The sequence below is a fragment of the Peromyscus eremicus genome, chromosome 4, assembly GCF_949786415.1.
Source record: "Peromyscus eremicus chromosome 4, PerEre_H2_v1, whole genome shotgun sequence".
Taxonomy (NCBI): domain Eukaryota; kingdom Metazoa; phylum Chordata; class Mammalia; order Rodentia; family Cricetidae; genus Peromyscus; species Peromyscus eremicus.
The window spans coordinates 47627397-47650755 of record NC_081419.1 but is presented as its reverse complement, the minus strand read 5'-3'; the positions used below and the strand labels follow the sequence as shown (position 1 = coordinate 47650755).

Here is a 23359-nt window from a genome sequence, read left to right as displayed (position 1 = left end):
GAAACCACAAAGCTGTCACATACCCACTTAGGCAAGTCATAAGTGAGTTTTGTGGCATGGGCTCCGAAGGTAGCTCATCAAGGTTGTCAGTGAAGAGTATGATTTTAGGTGTCTTTTATCACGAATTACTGTGTCTCATTCATTTTTTGCCAGTACTAGAAGTTGAACCTAGGGCATCATGTACTCTAGAGAAGCTACCCGCCACAAAGCTATAGCCATAACCCTTCCGAGATGATTTAAAGAATTCTGTTGGTTACTAAAGCAACTCAGTGAGTCTTCCTGAGCTGTTTAGTTATCAGAAGGGAAGCAATGATGAATATCCCGAAGTTTTTTGCAAGCAAACAGATGCCTTACCATTGTATGAAGTTATGCTGCTTTGGTTAAAATAACCCTCTGTCCATTGTTGTCCAGCTTTGGGGCTTTAGGCTCAATAGCAGTCCGCTGAAGTTTGATTTTTATTGTGGAGTATGTCATCAACATATTCTGGTTTCATTGCTTGTTTTTATGTGCACTCTGCTTAGTCTGTTTGCTGGTGAGTTCCAGTTCTGAATGGGTCAGACTATGTGTTGCATACTTGGTTTTTATTTTGCCTGCAGACATCAATGAATGTGAGCAGTTTGGCATCTGCCCCCAGCGCTGTCGAAATAGCAAGGGAAGTTATGAGTGTTTCTGTGCGGATGGCTTCAAGTCTATGAGTAGCCATTACGGAGAACGGTGTGCAGCTAATGGTACGATGGGTTCGTGTTTGGAACGAGTCACTTCCGGGGACATAAATACTGAAGAGTGTGATGTACTAGGCAATGAACTTCTTCTACTTCTAGTCTCCACTACTTTTTTCTTACTACCTACCTCTTCTCTCTCTCCTCTTCTACTAGCTTAAAAATCTAACTCTTGCCCCCTAACAAATGTGCAAAGTTAAAAGACAGATTAGTTGTCATTCTGAATTTAACCTCTTCTATACCTGGATAAAAAGTTTCTAATATGGGACAGATGCTAGTCTGCAGGGGACATAAACAACAGAAAATTGTAGCAGGATACAATAAACTGATGAAACCTTGGCTCCCAGTCCAGTGGGACTCAAGATTTGAATCCACAAAATCCAAGGCGAGCCAAAGCACACACAAGTGGGGTGCATCTGGGGCACTGTGCTGACATATTTCTTTGTTATTGTTCATGAACTGCTGGTCACAGAGAGAAAGTCAGGTGCATTCAGAACATCAATCATTGGTTTTACATTTTAGGTTAATGCCTATATCTAAGAACCTAGTTAAAGAAAGAGGAGTATAAATACTAGCTGAAATGACCAAAAGAGAAAGAATATGAGTCAGAAGCATCATGTTTCAAATTTCAGAGGTCTGGTCTAAATTAACCTTTCCCAGTTAAGGAGTATATGGCCTTATTTTGGATTTGAAATGAGTGCTAGAGTTTAAGAAACTTATTGAGGAGATAGTAAGTTAGAGTGGCCAGAAACTCTATCCAATACATAATATAAGTTGAGTGCTTAAGGTGCACATTTGACTATCCTCCAGTTAGAGTGAAGAGAAACCAGGGTGAAGGTGTTTGAACAGCTGGTCCCGCAATTAAGCAGCACATTTGAAAATGTTTAAATTTTTAAATTAAGGGGATAGCTGAAATAAATTAGAATATTCATATAAAACATAATGTCAAGTCTGAGGAAATGTATAAAACGAACTTTTGAAAGTCACTTAAATCACATTTGATTGACATTTTGCAATTTTAAAATTCTAGAGAAGTATTTGGGGATGAGTCACCGTTGAAAGAGCTACTTTAGGCTGTAGGAAAAACTCTGAAAATTCAAGAACAAGCTGGCTTGTTTCTCATTAGCTGGCAGTTAAATTGGGCTACGGGGATGATTACCTGTTAAGAGAATCACAAAACCTGTCAGTCAAGACTGAGGGCTGATAGTTCCCCAGGAAGCTCTAGGCTGTGAATACTGTATTTTTTCTGTGAGGCTGGATGAATTTGGACTCGTTGTAGTGGTCTCAATCTTGTCTAAACTGCCCCTGGTGGCTAAATAAATAAATAAATAAATAAATAAAAGAAACTGATTCTCACAACCCCAGGGATTTAGACTTACAGGGTAGTCAGCTTCTTTTGGTCAAATTTCTCTAAAACTAACTTCTCCCTCTCCCTCTTCTTCTCCTCCGTCTCCTCCCTGCCTCCAAGGGAAATACCTACAGTGCATTTAATACCTGCTTCTTCAAAGTAGAAGTGGAATGAGAGAGAAAAAGCAGCCCTTTCTTTGTTTACAGAAAACCCTCCTCTGTTGCTCCTGCCTGAGAATGTTCGCATCCGGAAGTACAACGTCTCTTCCGAGAAGTTCTCAGAGTATCTGGAAGAGGAGGAGCATATCCAAACGCTTGACTATGACTGGGACCCCGAGGGCATGGACCTCAGTGAGTAGAAAAGCTGCACACTGGTCATTGCGATGATTTTTCTTGGTTTTTACCTGGCGAACTTGTGGAAATTGTGTATTTCATTTTGAATAAGGTGGATTTTTCTTGCCTAGAAGGAAGTGGGAGCTCCCATTCAGCACATCCCTGGATTTTCACTGTGGACTTGGGTCCCTGTCAGCTTTCCCTTATTTCACACTGAAACTTCTCTTCACATCTCCTTGTATTTTAATATCCCCTTGTCTTTTGCTCACAAGTTACCTTTTTTTTTTTTTTTTAAAAGTTTTCTAGACAGGGCTTCTCCTGTGTAGCTTTGGTGCCTGTCCTGGATCTCGCTCTGTAGACCAGGCTGGCCTCGAACTCACAGAGATCCACCTGGCTCTGCCTCCTGAGTGATGGGATTAAAGGTCTGCACCACCACTGCCCTGCTCTACGCTTCTTTTCTACCATAGAATAGTGGCAAACTTCTGAGCACCAATGTCACCGGTGTGACATTCTGGCAGAGTCCCACAAATGCCCACCATGAGGTGATAGCATTTCATACAGGCTTTCTAGACACATGCTACATTGCCTTTGGTACCTAGCTGTCCACTGGTGTTCTCTTACCTGCTAATTGTGTGCCCTTTGGAGACTGAACCTAACTCATCTCTGTGTCCCCAGCTCCTGGCCTGATGTCTACTACAGAAATATATGTAGTGGGCACTAAAAGAGCTTAGTTTAATATAAGAAAAGGTGAACAACGCCTATCATTGAACATGGTCTTCTATGATCACAAATTCATTTTCTATCCTTATGCTCCATTTCCTAGAGTTATGACATCAAACAGTTGTCACAATTATTAAAATCAATTTTTAACTGTAAAGTATTAGTAATAATCTTACTGTTATGTACTTGAGAGGCTTTTTTGAAGGGTAAATGTGACAATACATATGAAATGTTTATGATCTACTAATAATGATCCCAATGTAAATTTATTACTGTATTTTCACATTTATTTATGTAATGCAATATTTTTCTTTCCAACTGTGTTTTTTTCAAGAATGATACCTGTTTGGGGAAGAAACGTATGCCAATATACTCTAAAATTCAGTCTTAATCTGTGTGTGATCAGATTAACCTCAGTGCTTAGGGGAGGGGGCAGGAGAATGACAAGCCAAAGGTTCTCTGAACCACTACATAGCAGGACCATGTCTTGTAGAGGGGGAAAGGCCACACCAAGTTATAAGTTGAGCCTTTCTTGTGAGTAGGGCATGTATAATGTGTATTGAGGTTTGATGTCAGGGAATCGGTTATATCATGGAAATAAGGCAGAGAGATCAGTCAATGACTCACCAGACCCCAGATCCACTCTTACTGTGCACTCCTCTCCAGGTGTTGTATATTACACTGTGCTGGGACAGGGCTCTGCATTTGGTGCTATCAAACGTGCCTACATTCCTGACTTTGAATCTGGTAGCAATAATCCCGTGCATGCAGTTGACCTGGGCCTGAAATATGTAATGCAGCCAGATGGATTAGCAGTGGACTGGATTGGAAGGTAAATATAACACTCATCTCTCTTGCCCGTTTCATTTTCATGGGGCAGTTCTGGTTTCAGTTCGCCATGGTTATATTGGTAAAGTCAGCAGCTGGCACAGCTCCACTATGCCTGGGCCTGCCCTAGCCACAGCAATCACCCCTGCCTCTTCGTGCAGTCCAAACATTGTCCTTTTCTATATTCAGTGTGTGCCACAGAAGGGGTTGGGAAAGCACCCAGGTCCAGATTCTGTGTTACATGTGAGAGTTCTGTGTTTTGAGACTAACTTTGAGTATGGCGGTGTTGTTCACTGGGGAAATTCTCTAAGAGTATCACTGGAGATTAAACATTTCCCTCTGGTAATTATTTGGGAAAAGGAACAAGTCTCAGTTTTTAGTATCCAAGCTAGCTGGTACCAACTGGTATCAAAGTTATAGAGTTTTTATCCCTGTTCTATTCTGTTGGACTGTCTAGAACCTTCTGGCTCACAGTTTGGATGATCTCTAACTCAGAAACTTGTGCAAAATCTTGCTCATGAATACCTGATATACAGCCTGGTGTGGAAGTGTTACCAATAAGCCTTTCCTCCAGGGGAGGCTTGCACTGGCAGAACACTGGTGGGAGAATCTTAACCTTGAAGATGAAGTGGGAAGCCTCAGTGACTCCCCACCCTCCTCGAGAATGGAGTCATTTGAAGTAGAAATTCATTTTCCCCTCTCAACCGTCTTGTCACAGGAGACCTGAGCTTCTCCAAAGAAGTTAGTTGGGTCCCCAACGTGCCTGCAGGCTAACAGGAGACTCAACCTCAGTCCCTGTCAGGAAGCAGGGCCTCTGAGAACCACAACAGCAACAGTTAACATCTGTTAACTCAACTCCATAAGGAAGTGGGAGCGGTGCATTTCTCTCATTTGAAGTTTTACCTCTTTCTGAGCCTCAGTGGATGAGGGAATTAAGAGGCTGCAGGACTTCTCTCGGCTTGTTAGGGAAAGCTTACAGCCTTAGATGTGGAAATAGGAGCAGGCTAGCTTTGCTGAGTTTGTTATTTGGAAATACTGGTGCTCAATTCTTCTTGATTACAGTTGGGCTTTTTGCCAAAGGGGAAGAGACTCTTGGGCAGTAAGAATTAAAAGCCACATGCCTTAATCTGCCTGTGACTCAAAAAATCGATGTGAGGCCAGTCCATCTGATATATCCACTACAGGCACAACAGATACAGTATCTGAGTAATTTGCAGGCGTCTGAGTATTTGTCGCACTGGCCAGAACTTACAGACTTAATTTTCTCATGTTCATGTTTCTTTTCAAATGATTGGTCCAGGCTTTTCTATTGTTTAACTCTGACCCTCTACATTCAGGCATATTTACTGGTCAGATGCCAAGAGCCAACGGATTGAGGTGGCTACCCTAGATGGAAGGTACCGGAAGTGGCTAATCACCACCCAGCTGGATCAGCCAGCTGCCATTGCTGTGAACCCTAAGCTAGGGTAAGTATTTGAAGGGATGCTTTAGTCAATATATAGTTTCTAATGGTGAAATTCCACATGGGAATCTGTCTGCTTACACGAATCCCTTTCTTGACTTTTATTTGGATGCATTAAAAAGTATTGAAATTCGGATGGTAATTTGGTTGTATTACATTAGCCATAAAAGACGTGTTTATATATATACATTGATTATTGGTAGAAATACTCCATTTGGTAGTTGACCTCACCACAAGAACTAGTTTAGTCTTTTTTTCCTCTTGATTTTTGACATTTAAGTGGATACTTAGCATTCATGTATTAGCATCTAAATTCTTCCTTATTTTGAGTATATCTAAGTCCTTTTCCTGTTTGGTGTCCTGTCTTTGTATATGAAACACTATGAGTTATTACTTTGATCTGGTGTCTTCTATGGGTGAAATCATGGTCCCTAGACATTCAGCTTAAAATGTACTTCCCTGAGATCTAACTCCCAAAGTGGACTTGATCTCAGCATCATATTTTGTGTCTTATGTGTAACATACATTGGAAGTAAAGAGACATCTTTGTAGAAACAGTCACACTCAGGAAAAGTGTTGATTGCACTATTGGTAACATTTCCTGCGCCCCAGTACTAAGATGAGAGGCTTCAACCAGGGAATATTCTGTTACAGGCTTATGTTCTGGACTGACCAGGGAAAACAACCCAAAATTGAGTCTGCCTGGATGAATGGGGAACATCGCAGTGTTCTGGTTTCTCGGGACCTTGGCTGGCCAAATGGCCTGTCCATAGATTATGTGAATGATGACCGGATCTATTGGAGTGACTCCAAAGAAGATGTTATTGAGACCATAAAATATGATGGGACTGACAGGAGACTCATCATAAATGAAGGTAAGGAATGAGTCAGAATTCATGTATTTATAATTGTCTAACATTTTCTGTGTGTCTGTGTGTAATTCCTCAGATTTGTTCCCATCAATTCCCAGCTGCTATATTAAATTCAAATAAATTCATAACAACAATAATCCTTATTGTAATTTTAAGTACCAGGATCAGATAATGAAAGAACTAAGATTTCTGTTAGGTCCCTCTGAGATTTTGCCTTCCATATGTTAAGTCACATGTGTCCTTAGCAGTCTACATCCAATTGCTTCTAGACCTATTCATTTCCACGTGCTAGCCTGTTCTTGTGTTCAACTAGAAACATGTAGAAGGAAAGGAGTGTTTTGTTCTATTATCCAAAATCTAGACAGAACTATATCAATTCAGTGCATAGCACATTTCCCCCAGCTGGCCAGGATTGTCTTATATTCAAAGTGGGAGGCAAGGAGGGTCTTAGTTTGTCACATTCTTTTAAAAAATGGAATAAAACCAGCAACTCTAAAGTCAGACCATTTATAATAATCCAGTTTATCCGCCCAAATATGCTAGCTATTACTTCAATCCAAACGACAGCAGTCACAGTAGTGCTGGGGATTGTTTCATTAACTCTGATTTGTTTCTCCACTGTTGGTAAACAGCAATGAAGCCGTTCAGCCTGGACATCTTTGAAGACCAGCTATACTGGGTAGCTAAGGAAAAGGGAGAAGTATGGAGACAAAATAAATTTGGGAAAGGAAATAAAGAGAAAGTGTTGGTGGTGAACCCTTGGCTCACTCAAGTTCGAATCTTTCATCAACTGAGATACAATCAGTCAGGTAATAAGCAATCTTGGAATGAGATGATGAGCTGGACACCTTGTTTTGGAAGGGTGGCTGTAGCGTTAGCAGATGAATGACGGTCATGATGGGGTATGCATGGGTGCTTTAAACATTTTGAATCCGGAAAGAAAGCATCATAGGCTGAATGAACAGAGAAAAACTATTAGAAATGTTTCAGTCAGTCCTTGTTTGGCATTAGGGAGATAGACTTTTTAGGTCACAGAGTCTAGCAGACAACAGACCCCTGCTTTGGGAAATCACCCAGTGGCTCTGTCTCATGAATGTCAGAAATCATGTCCATTCTTAAAATGGCAAAACCAGATACTTAATCTTGTGAACCCTTAATCTTGTTGATACCTGCTTCTTATTTTTGTACCATTCAGTCCCACTTCCTAGGGTTACCTGTGATAATGTCTCAACATTGTGTGGAGAAAATGAAAGGATATTTTTTAGATGAGGAAAGAAATTAGCCTTTACCAGGTTATCCGGTGCTAGGTTCTTTTGATAACCTGGTATCTTCTACTTAATTTAGCTTAATTCTACCTCATCCAAAGCTCAGTGTTTTCCTTCATCTGGTTTAGTGGTCTGTATCCTGGCTCTAGCTGAACTCTGTTGCAGGTTTGGATAAGTCATTCTCATCTAATCTGCATTTCTGAACCAAGGACAGTTCTGAGATCCTGTGTTAGCCTCAGGGAATTACAGCTCAGAGCTGAGAGTCCCAGGAACTCATACTGGTGGTGAATGTGTGTTCTAGGAAGTAGTGTCCTTGAATGACTTAAGTGTTTTTCCCAGCTTGTCACTTGAATACTCAATGTAATAGTCTGTGTCTTAAGTGACCTGATGACCTGGCTCAAAGAAAAACAAAGTTTGGGGACTGTCTTTCAGTCAGCTGAAGCTCTGGGTCCCATCTGGGGAAATGCTGACTTGAGATGAAGGCTTGGGATTTCTACTTCATCCCAAAGGTGCTAGATTGGCATTCACTCTGGACCAACAGTCTTCAAATTTCAGCATGTATCAGACTGGCAGACTTTATTAAATATGGCTTGCTGCACCCGACTTGTGGGTATTGGAAGTTTTCACTTAGTATGGGTTCTGGTGGTTCAGGGAAAGGTGAAACCCGTTCCCCAGTCCTTACTTCTCAGTGCAGACTGAGGACTGATGACATCAAATGGGATTGGTCAGCAATGGGATGCCTACTTAGACTCCCCACACCCTGAACTCCTGAAGCAGAATCTGAATTTACACAGATGTACAAACATCACGTGAGCCATTTAAAATTACTTAGCACCAATAGATGTTAAGTTTATGCATGAACCAAGAAGATTCTCACCTTCCAACAGCAGAGTTGAGTAGCAATGACAGAGACTGTGAAGAGCAAAGAAACCAGATGGGAATATTGAGCCACTTTGGGGTGGCACAGGTGGTAGTGTGGGGATCCAGGTAACATGTGACCTAGAAGTACTGGGGTGCTGTTTGCGCTCTGCCAATGCCACACAGAGCCCCACCAGTTCCTAGGCACACTTGGGTTGGGGTACTCAGTCTCCCGCCAGGGCCTAACTCTGTTCTCATCTACTTTCCAGTGTCCAACCCATGCAAGCAGGTCTGTAGCCACCTCTGCCTGCTGAGACCAGGAGGGTACAGCTGTGCCTGTCCCCAAGGCTCCGGCTTCTTAAGTGGCAGCACTGTGGCCTGTGATGCAGGTGAGGATACTCACTGCCTGGGAAGCCTTGGGGCCCCGAGCAGCCCAGAGGATCCCGTATTTGTGACCTTGGCAGATTCAAGTCAGTAGCTGGGAAAGAGGCTAAGGGAAACATGAGAAGAGCTGCGTGAGGCTCTGGGGGGCAGTCATGTCGCCATTTATGTTATAAAGACATTCTTCCCCCTTCCACCCTTCCTTCTTCCTACAGTAGATTCCCTTTGTTCTAGAATTTGCTCAAGGAAGAAAATCATTTCCTGAGCGGGGAGGAGCCAGCATAGGGGGCGGGTGGCTGGAGGATCCTCCTGCTTTTCTTACATGCCCCTTTCACAATTTGAGCTATCAAAGGATTGTGTTTTGAAAGCTGAGAAATGACGTCCGGACTAAGGCAGAGGTGGTTTGCTTCTCCTGCAGTGCTGTGGGTGGGCGAGCCATTTATCAGCGGCTTGTCTAAATAGTTAATAAGTCATGGGGATAACTACTGTCCCTAACCAATGTCCTCTGCTTAATAAGCAATCAGAAAGTCATCCTGCAGTTCACCCTGCAGCCTATGCTACAGCTAACATCCTGGGGGAGCTTCCGGGGGTGGAGGGGAGAGGAGAGACACAAACTGTTCCTACCACGGGGGGGGGGGGGGGGGGGGGGGGGGGCGGGCAGTTCAACAAGGATTCATCTCATTTGGAGAAAGTGCTAAGGGTGGAAATACCTCTTTTGTCCTCCTCTCTTCTCCTGCCCTGGGTACTCACCCCAGTGATAAGATTCTGCTATTTTGAGGCTGGAGAGAGGGTTTAGTGGTGCACAGACAATACATGCAAGCAAACAACATAAACACTCTGTAAGATTCTCATTTAAGAGCTTTATCCAAAGCCCACTAATAACAGTCGTTGTATACAAGTCCTTGATGTGGTATATTGTTAATTAACATATCGGAACGTGTTTATGGAATGTGTACTCTGTACTAGGTGTGACTGAAAGTACCTGAGATAATAGAAGTGAGTGAGACAGACAAGTCCCTTCTCTCGCTGAGCTAATTTGCTAGTAGGACAATAAACAAGAAACCTATGAATATGTAATAGGACAGATGGTTAAAGGATAATGGAGAAAAATGGACCAGGACAGGAAGAGGCACAGGGGTGGCCTGGTAAAGGGAACCTTGAGTAGAGACCCAAAGAGCTCAGAGAGTAGACATACTCCTCAAATAAAACACACGTGTGGTAAATACTCACCCAGGGAGTATGCCGGGGGTAAACCAGGAGCAGTAATCCTGTGGCGGGTTCCTTATAAAGTCAAGAGATCCCTTGCTAGCTGTCCCTGGGGTGCTTAAGCGTCTCTCTGTATCTGTGTGTCTGCCTCTGGCCTGATCCTCTGCTGATGCTCTGGAGTCTTGGGCTGCAGTTTCAAGCTGTGCCTAAATTAAACCCTTGGCTTTAATGGTTCCCAGAAGAGAATCTGGGGGATTTCAGGTGACACAATTTATGTTCTGGGTTTAGCATCTCCTCACTGTTTAGAGCAGGAAAGGAGTCTGCAGTTTCCATGCACAGGTGTGTATCACTCCCCAGGAACCTGCCACTTTCCTTTGCCTTAGGGAGCAGGCGGCAGCTTTGCAGGGAGACTTGTCAACTACCTTGACCCCTCCTCCCCCTGAGTCCCGGGCAGGTTTTGCATGGTGCAGTGCTCTGCGGCAGTGGCTGACTAACCCATGCATGGCTTTTCCTTTCTGCAGCCAGCGAACTTCCCATCTCCATGCCTCCCCCATGCAGGTGCATGCACGGAGGAAGTTGCTATTTTGAGGAGAATGACCTCCCCAAATGCAAGTAAGTCTGACTCTTGAGGTCCCAGCTGTAGGCCTTGGCTCTTCTAGGGAAACTGAGCTCTTAATCTAGCTGGGAAAACAAGTGGAAGGAGCTTGCCCAATCCACCGTTTTCAGGTCTAACCAGCTTGTCCTCCCTCTTTGGGGGGAGTCTGCAGAAAGTGAGGCATACTTCCCAAACCATGCCTGGTGTAAGTAAGCCTCAGCTGAGGAGCTGGCTCAAATGCCTATGTGCATTTCTCAGGGACGCTGCAGTTCTAACACTTCTTGGGAATGGCCCAGTCATGTGGAAGGGTGAGGAGTTAGAGACAGAAAGCATGTCTCCCCATGCCACCTCCCACCTCACCTGGGATGATGGCTTAGGAGTGTGGCAGAGCAGCTGGCAGGAGAGACAGATGCTTCAATACAAGGATTATGACAGGCAGACTCATCAAAGTCTGGAGCGAAGAAGGCTGTTGGAAACCTTCCTCACAGAACAAGGGGAACGGTCGCTTTCTCGAAAGCTGTTGGAGGACGGAATGCCGCCACTGTCCCGGTCGTTTCTCTCTAAGGAAGAAATGCGGAGCAGAGAAGCAGCCAGTGGGCTTGTTTCACGAGGCTGACCCTTACAGGTGCCTCTGCACCATAAGTGGATTTCCGGGATCAGACCGGTGCTCTTAGGTTGGCAGGAGAAGCAGACGGGGTGCAGGCTGCATTGCCCGTTCCCCGAGCATTTCCCTGGAGCAGAGCTCTCTCTGCCTCTGCATGCAAAGTCTCAGTCAAGGCTAAGAAGGCCCTTTGCTTCCAGGTGTCCCAGTGGATACAATGGAGAATACTGTGAGGTTGGGCTCTCGCGAGGTATCCCTCCAGGAACAAGTAAGTGTCAGGGATGTGGATGACCTGCAGTAGTCCCAGCCTCCCATCCCCCTTTTGACCCGGTCTTTGAAAGCTCAAAGGCTCTAGTCCCTCTAGCCTTCCTTGTCATGGTAGTGATGTTGACTCTCTGCTTCTCCTCTGTACAGCAATGGCTGTGCTGTTGACATTCCTGATAATCACCATTGTTGGCGCTCTGGTCCTGGTTAGCTTTTTCCACTACAGAAAAACTGGCTCCCTTTTGCCTGCACTGCCCAAGCTGCCAAGGTCAGTTTCTGTGTGTCGGTTTGGCTTCCTACACGTGACCCCTATTTCTTGTTCTGATCTTGTATTTGGGAACGTGCTTTCATGGGTTCAGGTAGACACATGTGTTCAGGTGCTGTGTTTGACACATTTAAGATTCAGTCGGGCGGTGGTGGCTCACGCCTTTAATCCCAGCACTTGGGAGACAGAGGCAGGCGGATCTCTGTGAGTTTGAGGCCAGCCTGGTCTCCAAAGTGAGTTCCAGGAAAGGCACAAAGCTACACAGAGAAACCCTGTCTTGAAAAAAACCAAAAAAAAAAAAAAAAAAAAAAAAAAGATTCAGTAATATGGCAACAAAGTAATCATTACAAAGATTAAAAAACAATTATAACAACATAACACATTGTTTTGGTTCATTCCAGCTTAAGCAGCCTCGCCAAACCCTCTGAAAATGGAAACGGGGTAACTTTCAGATCAGGGGTTGATGTTAACATGGACATCAGTGTGTCACCTTTTGGTCCGGAAACAATTATTGATAGATCCATGGCAATGGTGAGTGAGGCTTCTGTGGCATTATCTGAGATTTTTCCTTTACACTAACTTATGGAAGAAACCCTTCTTATGAGGAATCAAACTAATCTTGGGGTACAGAGTCTGTCCTCTGTGGGCCACAGAGTTGGTGGAAACTCTGGCTCTCTCCTCTTCTAAGTATGCATTTACAGGCATGGGCTGACCTTTTCTGACTCTTTCTGGCCTTGTGTAGAATAGGCTATGCCTACCTCTTAGAAGGAACAGATGGCACATTCAGTGATGATCCTAGCACAGCCTTGGCCCAGCAGGGGCTTTCTGTAATCTGGAAACTCACTTCTGATACGTTGTCTCCATCCCCAACCTCGCCTGGAAGAACAATATTCCTCAGGCCACCCTATTTTCCTTTGTCTTTCCTCCCACCCACCCTTTGCCCCACTGCTTACCACGGTGAGTTACGTACATTAAAGGGCCACAGAGAATTCGGCCATAGGAAGAGTGTTTGTGACTTAGTTCATTTTTATTGGTTGGAACAATGCTTTGCTATTTAGAAGCCCTGGGTCCCCGCTGCTGCTTTCTCGCCCCTGCCCTTTCTCAAAGACCTCATGTTTTGGGTGACTTTGTGTGGTGGGCGTCCAGGTCTGAGGGGGACACCTTCCTGTCTGAAGCAGGTCAGTGGGTGTGACCTCTCTCTCCTCCCCACCAGAACGAACACTTCGTCATGGAGGTGGGAAAGCAGCCGGTGGTATTTGAAAACCCGACGTACGCAGCCAAGGACAGCACTTCCAAGGTCACCCTGGCAGCTCAGGTGAGATGTCACACAACCTGTTTCCAGCCATCGGTGCCGCTGAATCTTGCTGCGTTGCAGAATGTTCCACAAGGCCTCTAACCTGCCCTCCTAACGGGAGGAAGCCCAGTGGCCTGTACCTCAGCTTCCCTATCTGCAGTTGTGAAGCTACCCTGGTTTACAGCCCTGCACATAGTCAGAGCCCTGTGTCACGGCAGAGACGCGAGACTTCGCCGCCATGCTGGGGGGGGGGGTTCCACTGTTCTCAGTCATTCAGTCTGAGCAAGGGGTATGAATCTATTAGAGATCCAGGAGACACAGGGCCCCAGGACGGATGCAGGGACATGTGGCAGAAATGAATGAATAAGAGACAGTGTCATGAGCAGTGGGGGTGGGGGTGGGGTGTAGTGAGAGGAGGACCTGTTCTGAAAAGTATAGAGGTCTGAAATTAGTTTACTTGGTGAAGCCTTGTTACTCTGTACTTTTAAGCGGAGCTGGGAGAAGACACAGATGTTTAGGCACACTGCTTTTCCTTAGTCTGGACTAACAGCCTGGTGCCACCTTTGGACCCGCCAGCTTTTGCCCTGTGCCTCCTTCGTCTAAGTAGCCACAGTAAACAGCCTTCAGGGTTTGCTAGTGACCAGACTTCTTTCAAACTCAGCATATGGTATATTTTAATATGAGGTGATAGAAACATTTCCTTCAAAAATAGCTTTTTTTTGGGGGGGGGTGTTTCAAGACAGGGTTTCTCTGTGGCTGTCCTGGAACGAGGCTGCCTTCAAACTCACAGAGATCTGACTGCCTCTGCTCCCCCAGTTCTGGGATTAAAGGCGTGGGCTACCACGCCTGGCAAAAGTATTTGAATTTTTTGCCTGCTCCTTCATAGTGCATCTTGGAATAGAGAAGACATTTCATCTGGTATTTTCATATGAAATAAAATGAGTGTATACAAATACACATAAGTTTAAAAAGAAACAGAATGGTGGATGTAAAATGCAAGAAAAAGGAGTATATTATATTGCCAACTGTTTTTTTTTTTAATTCATCCTCTTTGAGGCAGTCCTCAGATTACTCATTTTATTATTTTATTTATCTATTCATCTTTTGAGACACAGTCTCACCATGTGGCCCTGGCTGGCCTCAAACCCACAGACATTTATCTGTCTCTGCTGGGATTAATAGTGTATGCCACCACGCCCGGCCATACTCATTCAGTTCATTGAGTTTTGTGTAACTGCTCTTAGCATGTGGTTGCCAGAATTCGATAAGAATATCTTGGGAATCAAGAGTATTGCATGCAGCAGGAATTACATTAAATGAGGAAGCCTGATAGTGAGGGGTGTACTTGACTGCCAGGGTTGACATATTCGGTGACCTCATGGTATTTACAGCTGCCAGGGTCACTCATCTGACTGTGTCTGTGGAGAACAAGGCGGAGAAAGTATTCAAGATTCATTTAATCATTTATTCTTTCAAAATTGCGTAGGGGCCATCAATACACTCACAGGCGACTGTATCAGAAAATGTGGAAAACCAGAATTATGGAAGTCCCATAGATCCTTCTGAGATAGTTCCAGAGCCAAAGCCAGCCTCCCCGGGTGCTGATGAAGTTCAGGTAACTGAATCGACTCATGAAAAGAAATTTGCAAAGAGCTTTGAAATTTTCAGGTTGATGTATGTGTAAAGAATGGAAAACAGAATTCTAGATCTAATATATCTCCAGAAAAAGGACATCAAATTTTGAGACATTCACACAGCTTGCACAATGAGCGTACATATAACAGACCCCGGAGGGTCTGTTTCCAACCTGCATTTGTGGCTTTACTATTACCAATGTCTACCACTAGGTGGCACTACTTATTCCCTCTTCCTCTAAGTCTAGACAACACCTAATTGTCCAGCCTTTGCATTTCACAGAGTATTTGGGCTGAAGTTCAACAAGTATCTTTGATAAAAATTGTATTAGTGAATATTGTACTACTAACTTTAGTGTGCACACATGTAGCTATTCCAGGTTGCTTGATTCTGGACACTTATTTTACTTCTGAGAGCTATAGTCCTTAACAATGTCCCTCACAAGGGGAACTATGGGCAAATTGGAGATGACAGTGCTTCTAGATACAAACAAAACACGGTGGAGGACACTGATATGTTCCTGGTCCTTGTTCAGAAAAGTTCAGTAGCATCTTCTCTAATTCAGTGTGACTCAGAAAAAATTACCTCTTGCACACACACACACACACACACACACACACACACACACACACACCAACCATAGAAAGGCAGTTTTAGTTCACTGTTTTCCCAGGGACTTCTTTCTCCTTGAGCTACATTTAAAAGTGGACATTGAAGGTTTGTGTTCCACAGACCCCAGATTACTTGATTGTCAAGTGTTCAGTCCCCAGGTCTCACTCTACTCCAAGGCACTGCTAGACTTTTCATTCTTACCATTTTCTTTCCAGTCCATCCCAAATCCTGGTCGTCTTCTTAGTCAGAGGTAGCGCTGACTGTAAGGAGGGGTAACGTGGCAAGAAGCTGTTTCGTCTCCCCCTCGCCCTGGGTTCCAGCAACAGGATGGACATGGAGGGATTGTTGAGAATGAGAGCCAGGCTTCCCCAACTGCAGACCAGCTCTTCACCTCCAACTTTGCAGCCCACTGGTTCTTCCACTTGCCTCAGTGTGGGTTGAGACCCTCCAAGTTCTGTTCTCTCCCATCTGTCAGGGGATCCGGTATCTGTGACCCCTGGGACACTAACCAGGCACTTGGTTAGTTCACTGAGGGTATTAACGTCCAAAGGAGTCTCACAAGTCTAGCTTTCTTAGAAAATATGCAGAAAATACCTATTACTCAGTCCTGTCATTTTCCACAAGTCTCATTGACCTGCATGGGATCTCCCAAGGAGGTTTGGAAATGAGGATCACCACGTTCCTCTTGTTAGCAATTGCTTAGTCTCTAAGGAGCTGTTGCAGCCTGGGACAAAGCCTGTGAAGAGTGTTGGCCTTGTCCACGCGACTTCACATTTTCAAACACAGCGTTTTGACCTCCATGTATGTCTCCACCTTCCCTTGTTTGATGACATACAGAATAGTTGGGTGGGTTGGGTGAACGGTCGTGCCTGTCTTCCAGAGTCATGTGCTGCTGGTACCAAATTTCACAGCCATCTTGTAAAACATGTGGGCTTCCTGAGCTGCCAGTAGGGGGAGCCTGTCAAAGAGATGGCCAGCACTCCAACCAAGTTTTCAGTAGTGTGTGTGTGTGTGTGTGTGTGTGTGTGTGTGTGTGTGTGTGTGTGAGTTATTCAGTACATAGGCCTCTCTGCTTGTCTGCCACAATGTAGCTATTTGTCAGCCTGTGTCATGCAAAGGATTGTTGAGATGAAATCAGAACCTCATAAAATTCTTAAAGCAATTTCTGACACCCAGCAAACACTCAGTAAATGTCAGTTGTTTGTGATGATGACGACGACAACAAGGATGATGATGGTGGATGTGATGAAGTGAGAGGGGATATTCTGGCCAAGACAGTTTTGGAAATAAGAGACACAATTTGACATTTTCTCGAGCGTCTCGGCTGCTCTAGAAACCTCTGTGTCCTAGTATTTTGGATAACCTGTACCTGACTAGCTGCATGGCAAATCATCCGGATGGCATCGGTCCATATTCAGAAGCTGCACATTCACACTAAGGAGGGGTTTTGAAATTGTTCTATGAAAACAGCTGAGAGGGACTTAGTCCAGGGACTAGAAGAGAAACTGAACAATCAATATACTGCTTCAATCACACCCCTAAGTTACTTTGTTTTTCAGTAAGACTGGAAAAACCTAGGAAAAGATATCCACAAATAAAGCAAAATAGAAAACTCCATTACTGAAAGCCTTCCATCTCCTCTGTTCATTTAGGGTACGAAATGGAACATCTTTAAGCGAAAACCCAAACAGACCACGAACTTCGAAAATCCAATCTATGCAGAGGTAATTTTGAATCCCTGTTCTAAGCACAGACTCTCACTGCTTTGGCTCACATTGGGATTATTCTGGGGAACTGGCAAAGGCTGGTCCTCACACAGAACTGTGTCTGATCATGCTGTGGAAGTAAATAACTGATTCATGTCTTCTTGTGGTTGTAGATGGACAGTGAGCAAAAGGAAGATGTGGCTGTGGCTCCCCCTCCATCTCCTTCTCTCCCTGCTAAAACGTCAAAAAGAAATCCAACTCCAGGCTACTCTGCAACAGAAGACACATTTAAAGACACTGCAAATCTTGTTAAAGAAGATTCTGATGTATAGCCACACCAGTTCTCTAGGGAATGATTAGATACTCACTTTTGCACATATATTTTTTACGGACAAATGAAAAAAGTTAACATTCAGTACTTTATTAAAAATATATTTTTCTCTGTTTGCCAATAGTTGAAAGTGTGATGTGTGTCTTTTTTACTCATGCCATTTCATATTTTTACAATTATCGTGAGGTACTGTGTATATCTTGCACTGATGTTGTCTGAGGGTGATGCTGTGAAGTTATTGTACTTCTGTAAATTTTGGAAGGATTATCACATCTTTGCATCTGCTAATGAAAGTACCTGTTGAGTGGGTTGCTGAGCTGAAGACTAGATGATCTAATAGGAAAAGGAATTGGCTTAGAGCTTTGGATATGCCTAAAGAAGAGGTACCACTCATGGTTCCTTTAGAGCAATCAGGAAAGGCGTCCAAGCTTCATTTGTGGGTCCATTTTTACACATCAGCACGTAAATTAATAGTCAATGTTCAACATTACCTATCAGCTTGGTTAGTAAGTGCACTAATAGAGGCGGGTGAGTGGTGGCTACATAGACTGTGGATGCTTCAGACCACACAGAAGGTACAAAAAGTGCTTCAGCTGGACCCTCCTCTGTGCCTCTGTCTTCTAACCGCAGCTGGGTTTTGAATGGGCTGTGCTCCTTGTAGCCAAGTCACCCTTTGTATCTGTCACCTCATGTCCCACACGGAGTTTGTATTTCGTCAAATGAGCTCTCTTGCTTGATGGACCTTAGATCAACTTCCGCCCTTGCCTGGCATCTCAGGTGTCATGTACCTTAGTCACTGGAATTCTGTACAGCTGACTTATTAAAACCAAGCCTGTCTCTCCATAAAGTGGGGTGCCAAACAGATACCAGTTAAGCTGGGTGTTTGCCTCTGTGTGCAAAATAATATTATATTGACTATTTATTTCCTCAGTTGACAATGAACAGAAAGGGAAAACATTCTTATTGAGCCTTTTTTCAGGTCTTTGCCTTAATCTGTACATTTGTGTCAGGATGTACTGTACATCCCAGCTCTTCTTTTGAGTAGCTGATGTATTCTCTACGACAGGAACCATGGCATGAATATACATCTTCCATAGCAAGTAGCATTCCTGGTTCTCTGTGCTAATATTGCACATGTGTAAAACAATGAATGAATGGAAGGGTGGGAGAATGAATGAATGAATTATACTACTGATTATTTTATTCTCGAGTTCTCAAAATATTTTGTTGCTCATATTTTGAGTACCGATTGTAATTACTTTGATTAGAAAAAAAATGCAACTGGAAATGATGCTGCTGAAAATTTCTAATAAATGTGTATTTTATCAGATGTCTTTTGTGTCTCTGTGTCCTTCCTTCTTGAGCCTTGGTCATAAATTATTCGAACTGTGCTTGATTGCTCTCTGGCACAACAATTCCTTGCTCCACTCAGTGCATTTTTTAGTGGACACTATTATGGAGAGGATCCAGATTTCAGATTTTAGCTGAACCCTTGAAGCTGAAATGGAGATGAGAAAAGGGTTTGGTTGTGTTTTACTGTCTTGGTGTCCTTGGTATTTGAAATGTCACAGCATGGAGAACAGAGCCACAGATGAGTTGCATCTTTTCTGGATGCTTCTAAGAATATTCTTGTTTCAGGAAAAGGTAGAGAGCCCACCCCACCCCCTTTTGCACAATTCCCCGTGTCTAGAACCGTCGGAGCCCATTTAAGCTCTACTCAGCAGGTCTGCACAAAGAGGATGACTGGACCACAGGCCCAGGTACCAGGTGTCGGAGATGGTCTGCACTTGGATGTGCTGGGGTCTTTTGCTCCATCCCTTGGCATTCCTTTAAAAACCGTAGGGAAGAGACAGTCAGGGCTGATGGATTAGGATTCAGGCCCTCTCGAGGCTATCCTGTATTTTCTATCTTTTTCTCTCCTTTCTATCATTCTAATATTTCCTGCTGCTTCTACTCGAGAGCACTCTGGGGAAATGTGGGGATGAGGGATGCGGGCTCCCTCTCCCCCCATAGTACCAGAATGAAGTTGATGTGTGAAATTAATCTTCTATTTCCAGTTTCTAGACCCAGCTACACAGGGCTTCTTCTTAGTTGGTTTTGTTTTTGTTTTTGTTTTTGTTTTTTTTTTTTTTTTTGGTTAGTCTCTCAGGAGCCCATTAAAAGTATATCATTTTTCTGGAAGAACTTATGGAGGATCATTCCCTGACAATGTGGAGAGTTTTACTATAAAAAAAAGTGTTTGTCTCTAAGAGTGCAATTGTGGGTTTATCACTTCTAAAATTTTTTGGTTGTTTCTTTGGCAACTTGTGAAAAGTGCATTGGGAGGGACACCAGTTTTGGAAGACAAGGAGCCTTGAACTGCTTTTGCACAGTGTTTTATCACTTTCATCACATTTTAGGGGAACTGAGTTCAGACCATGAAGGCAATGAGACTTTATTTGTAAACACATGCATGCACGCAAGCACGCATGCACACGCCTGCGCAGTTGTGTCCATCATGGTGATAGCTGCAGGGGAATCCACGACTCCTTTGTTTAATGTACAGGCAGGCTCCAGTCCTAGCCAAAGCAGTATTTGTCCTGGAGCCAATGAACTCTGGCCAACTGAATATGCGTATGTGACTGTAGTCTCCCGGATCTGCAGCTTCCCAGGGAGGTGCAAGGGCTGTCTGTGTTACCTCTAACTTCTCCACCTTTCAGGTGCAATGGCTCAGCACTTTATCTTACTCCAGGCTTCATGTGGAGTTTAGTTCGCTCAGAATCACTGAGGCTTTCAGTCAGCACCAAGCTTGTTACAAGAACTTCCAAGAAAGTAGATTCACATCCTGACTTTATTGTCAAATGGCGCCTCTCTCTGGGTGAGCTGTCAAAATGCTCTACTTCGGGGATTTTTGTTTTTTTTTTTTTTTTTTTTTTTTAAGTATTTGGCACTCTTTGCAAAGAAACTCCACAAATGTCTTTAGAGAGCCAAGGTTCCAGGAGGCGATGTGGGTCTATGGTCCCACATTGAGGTTTCTAGGGCACCAAGTGGGCCCTAAACAGGGAGCAGGTTTGGAAGAACCAGTGGCGTCCTAATGACTTCTGCTGGGATGAAAAATTGTCAAATGGCTCCAGAGTAAAGAATCGTAGAAGGAAAGGAGGTTTTATTCTTTATAAGTTGAACTTAATTCTTGTTCTTTACTTTTATTAACGGTAAAATTCATGACATGAAATATCACCCTTAAAAATTTCATGCTCTCTCTCTTCCTCTCTCTCTCTCTCTCTCTCTCTCTCTCTCTGGCATGTGAACATGCCATGATGTGCACATGGGGGCCAGAGAACAGTGCTGGAGTCTGTTCTCTCCTTCCACTGTAGAACCCAACGAGAGAACTCAGGTTGTTCAGGTTGTCTGGTTTGCACCGCCAACATATTTACTGCTGAGCTATCTCCAACCCTGCTTTGTGTTTTTATTTGTTTTTGAGTCTCTGCCACATAGCTCAGGCTAGCCTCAAACTCATGGTTCTAATTAAGATTGCCCAGCTAAAATTGAATATTTACCCAGATCAAATTTTATTGTTTTTCAAGATGGCTTTGGAAGGTTGCCTATAAAGACTTTGGAAATCACTGAGGCATGGTATTCTAAAGTTCAGGTTGCGTTAGAGCTCATGAAAGGTTATCAGGAAGTAAGCTCAGCCTAGCCCGGTCGAGCAGAAATTCATTAGTCAGCTATGATATACTGTGAGTTACATGTCAGAGTGGTCCATGGTTGCAGTGTTCAGAGTGTAATCCACCTACGTCAGTGACTAAAGCAATGACCGCCAACCCAGGATTGGTCAGGTGAAAGGTGGGGGGGGGCCATGACGCTCTTGCTGACTGGCTTTGGTTAAGCTACTGAATTTTTTTTGATTTTCAGTTAATCATCCAAAAAAAAAAAAAAAAGAATAATCTTGAAAAACAGAACCAAAAAAGAAGGGAGAAACAAACAAACAAACAAACAAACAAACAAACAAATAAATAAATATAGAGATAAGTTGGGGATGTTTCTGAATGGTAGACCCCATGTGAGAGCCTGGGTTCTGCCTCTAGCAGTAACTGCACATCACTATCCAAAACAAACACACACAAAACAGGCAAACACACCACACTTCACGCCTCTCAGGAGGATAGCATTTACTAATATTGAATAAATACCTATCACACAGCAACAGGTAGAGTTCACTGAACTTCATGTAAAGCTCATTTAATCATCTGGAAACTTAACAAAGGAAGTATTATTTTAATGATGTTGCAGACCAGGGAACTCAGAGAACATACAGAATGATGCTTTGTTGACCTTAAATTATAACATGCCGATTGGGAGGGGGGAAAAAACAAAACAACAACAAAAAGAAAAAAAAAAACATGCTGTGCCTGGTATGTCATATCCCAGGGAGAAATCTTCTTTTAGTTCCTACTCCACATCATTTCTCATTGTGACCGAGACCCTTGTGTGGAGGTGAGTAGCATATGGTAAGTTTTAGAGAGATTCTAGCATCTATACCCTTGGGTTCTTACCTAGCCTGGTCTCAAATGCCAGAAACCCAGTATGATTTCCTGTGTGGTTCTAGCCTGCAGTGATGTTGTGTTCCCCAAAATATTGTGCACCCTAATAAACTTATCTGGGGTCAGAGAACAGAACAGCCATTAGATATAGAGGTCAGAAATTGGTGGCACTCACGCCTTTAATCCTAGCATTCAAGAGACAGAGATCTGTCTGGATCTCCGTGAGTTCAAAACCAGGCATAGTGACACACACCTTTAATCCCAGGAAGTGATGGCAGAAAGCAGAAAGGTATTTAAGGCGTGAGGACCAGGAACTAGAGCCTGGTTAAGCTTTTGGCCTAGTTAAGCTTTCAGGCTTTCAAGAAGCAGTTCAGCTGAGATCCATTTGGATAAGGACACAAAAGCTTCCAGTCTGAGGAAACAGGATCAGCTGAGGAATTGGCGAGGTGAGGTTAGCTGTGGCTTGTTCTGCTTCTCTGATCTTCCAGCATTCACCCCAATACCTGGCTCCAGGTTTGTTTGTATTAATAAGACCTTCTAAGATTCATGCTACACTAGCCAGCTCTGTTCTGGATAGCATCACTGGTCAGGTTTAGGTACTAAATGTTGCAGCTTCCTCCTTACCTTCACCCCAGTAAACTTTTTGGTCTATTCCTTATCATTTCTCAGTAATCTCTTCACCCTTCATGTGGCTTTTCTATAATGTTTTATCCATTTTACCCAATTAGAAGCCTAAGTCTCGAGATCCTAAAAGAAAAAAAAAAAAAACCTCAAGAAATAAGTTTATCGTGAATAGATTAATGTTCTGTGATGAAATCCTTGCTATGAGTAGCTCATCACCCTGTGCGGTCTTCAGGGCACACATGTACTTGTAGCATTACTAATACATTGCTAGAGGCTCAGGATTTCTTTCTTGCTGTGGTTTTTACCTTTTTGTCCATTTACTGACTTAGTTAACATTGACTTCTCGCCTAGCAAATACCAGGTTCAAACATCAGGTGTTGTGCAGTCTTATCCCTTTGAGACACTACCCTGGAGGTGAAATTAGAAGGTCTGTTGGGAGCACCAAGAGGCAGGCATCCCACTTCGTGAAAGTATGAAGACCCACGGAGGAAATTACAAAAGAAGATGTAGCATAGGGCTGGCTGGCTGGCCTCTTTGATATTACTGTCAATTTTGAGATGAAGCTGAGAAAAGAAGCTATTAATTTTTTACTTTTTAAATCAGGGTCTCAGGTAGCCTAGACTGGGCTTGAACCTGCTATGTATGGGAGGATGATCTTAAACTTCTGCTCTTTCTGCCTCAACTTGGAATTCTAGGTATGTGTCACCATGCCCAACTACATGTGCCACTGGAGATCAAACTCATGGTTTGAAAGCATGCTAGGCACACAATCACTCTACCAACTGAGCTACAACTTAGCTCTAGAAATTTCTTTCACATTTTTCTGGGTACATGCCTGGTCCCTGTGGAAGCCAGAAGAGGGTGTTAGATCCCCAGAGTTGAGTTACCGATGGCTGTAAGCCACCATGTGGGTTCTGAGAC

General features: G+C 43.7%; 1 protein-coding gene across 1 annotated transcript in view; it reads left to right on the top strand.

The window, feature by feature from the left end:
* The window catches only part of Lrp2 (LDL receptor related protein 2), a 148792-nt gene extending 130168 nt beyond the window's left edge, over positions 1 to 18624 (top strand). The window contains exons 65-79 of the mRNA XM_059260620.1: positions 597 to 728; positions 2274 to 2417; positions 3786 to 3951; positions 5285 to 5413; positions 6064 to 6284; positions 6914 to 7090; positions 8674 to 8793; positions 10513 to 10603; positions 11388 to 11455; positions 11602 to 11719; positions 12118 to 12247; positions 12930 to 13031; positions 14497 to 14625; positions 16910 to 16981; positions 17137 to 18624. Of these exons, the coding sequence (XP_059116603.1) occupies positions 597 to 728; positions 2274 to 2417; positions 3786 to 3951; positions 5285 to 5413; positions 6064 to 6284; positions 6914 to 7090; positions 8674 to 8793; positions 10513 to 10603; positions 11388 to 11455; positions 11602 to 11719; positions 12118 to 12247; positions 12930 to 13031; positions 14497 to 14625; positions 16910 to 16981; positions 17137 to 17295 (1958 nt within the window). The 3' untranslated portion in view covers positions 17296 to 18624. The remainder of the gene's footprint in view (positions 1 to 596; positions 729 to 2273; positions 2418 to 3785; positions 3952 to 5284; positions 5414 to 6063; positions 6285 to 6913; positions 7091 to 8673; positions 8794 to 10512; positions 10604 to 11387; positions 11456 to 11601; positions 11720 to 12117; positions 12248 to 12929; positions 13032 to 14496; positions 14626 to 16909; positions 16982 to 17136) is intronic.
* The last annotated feature ends 4735 nt before the right edge of the window (positions 18625 to 23359 follow it).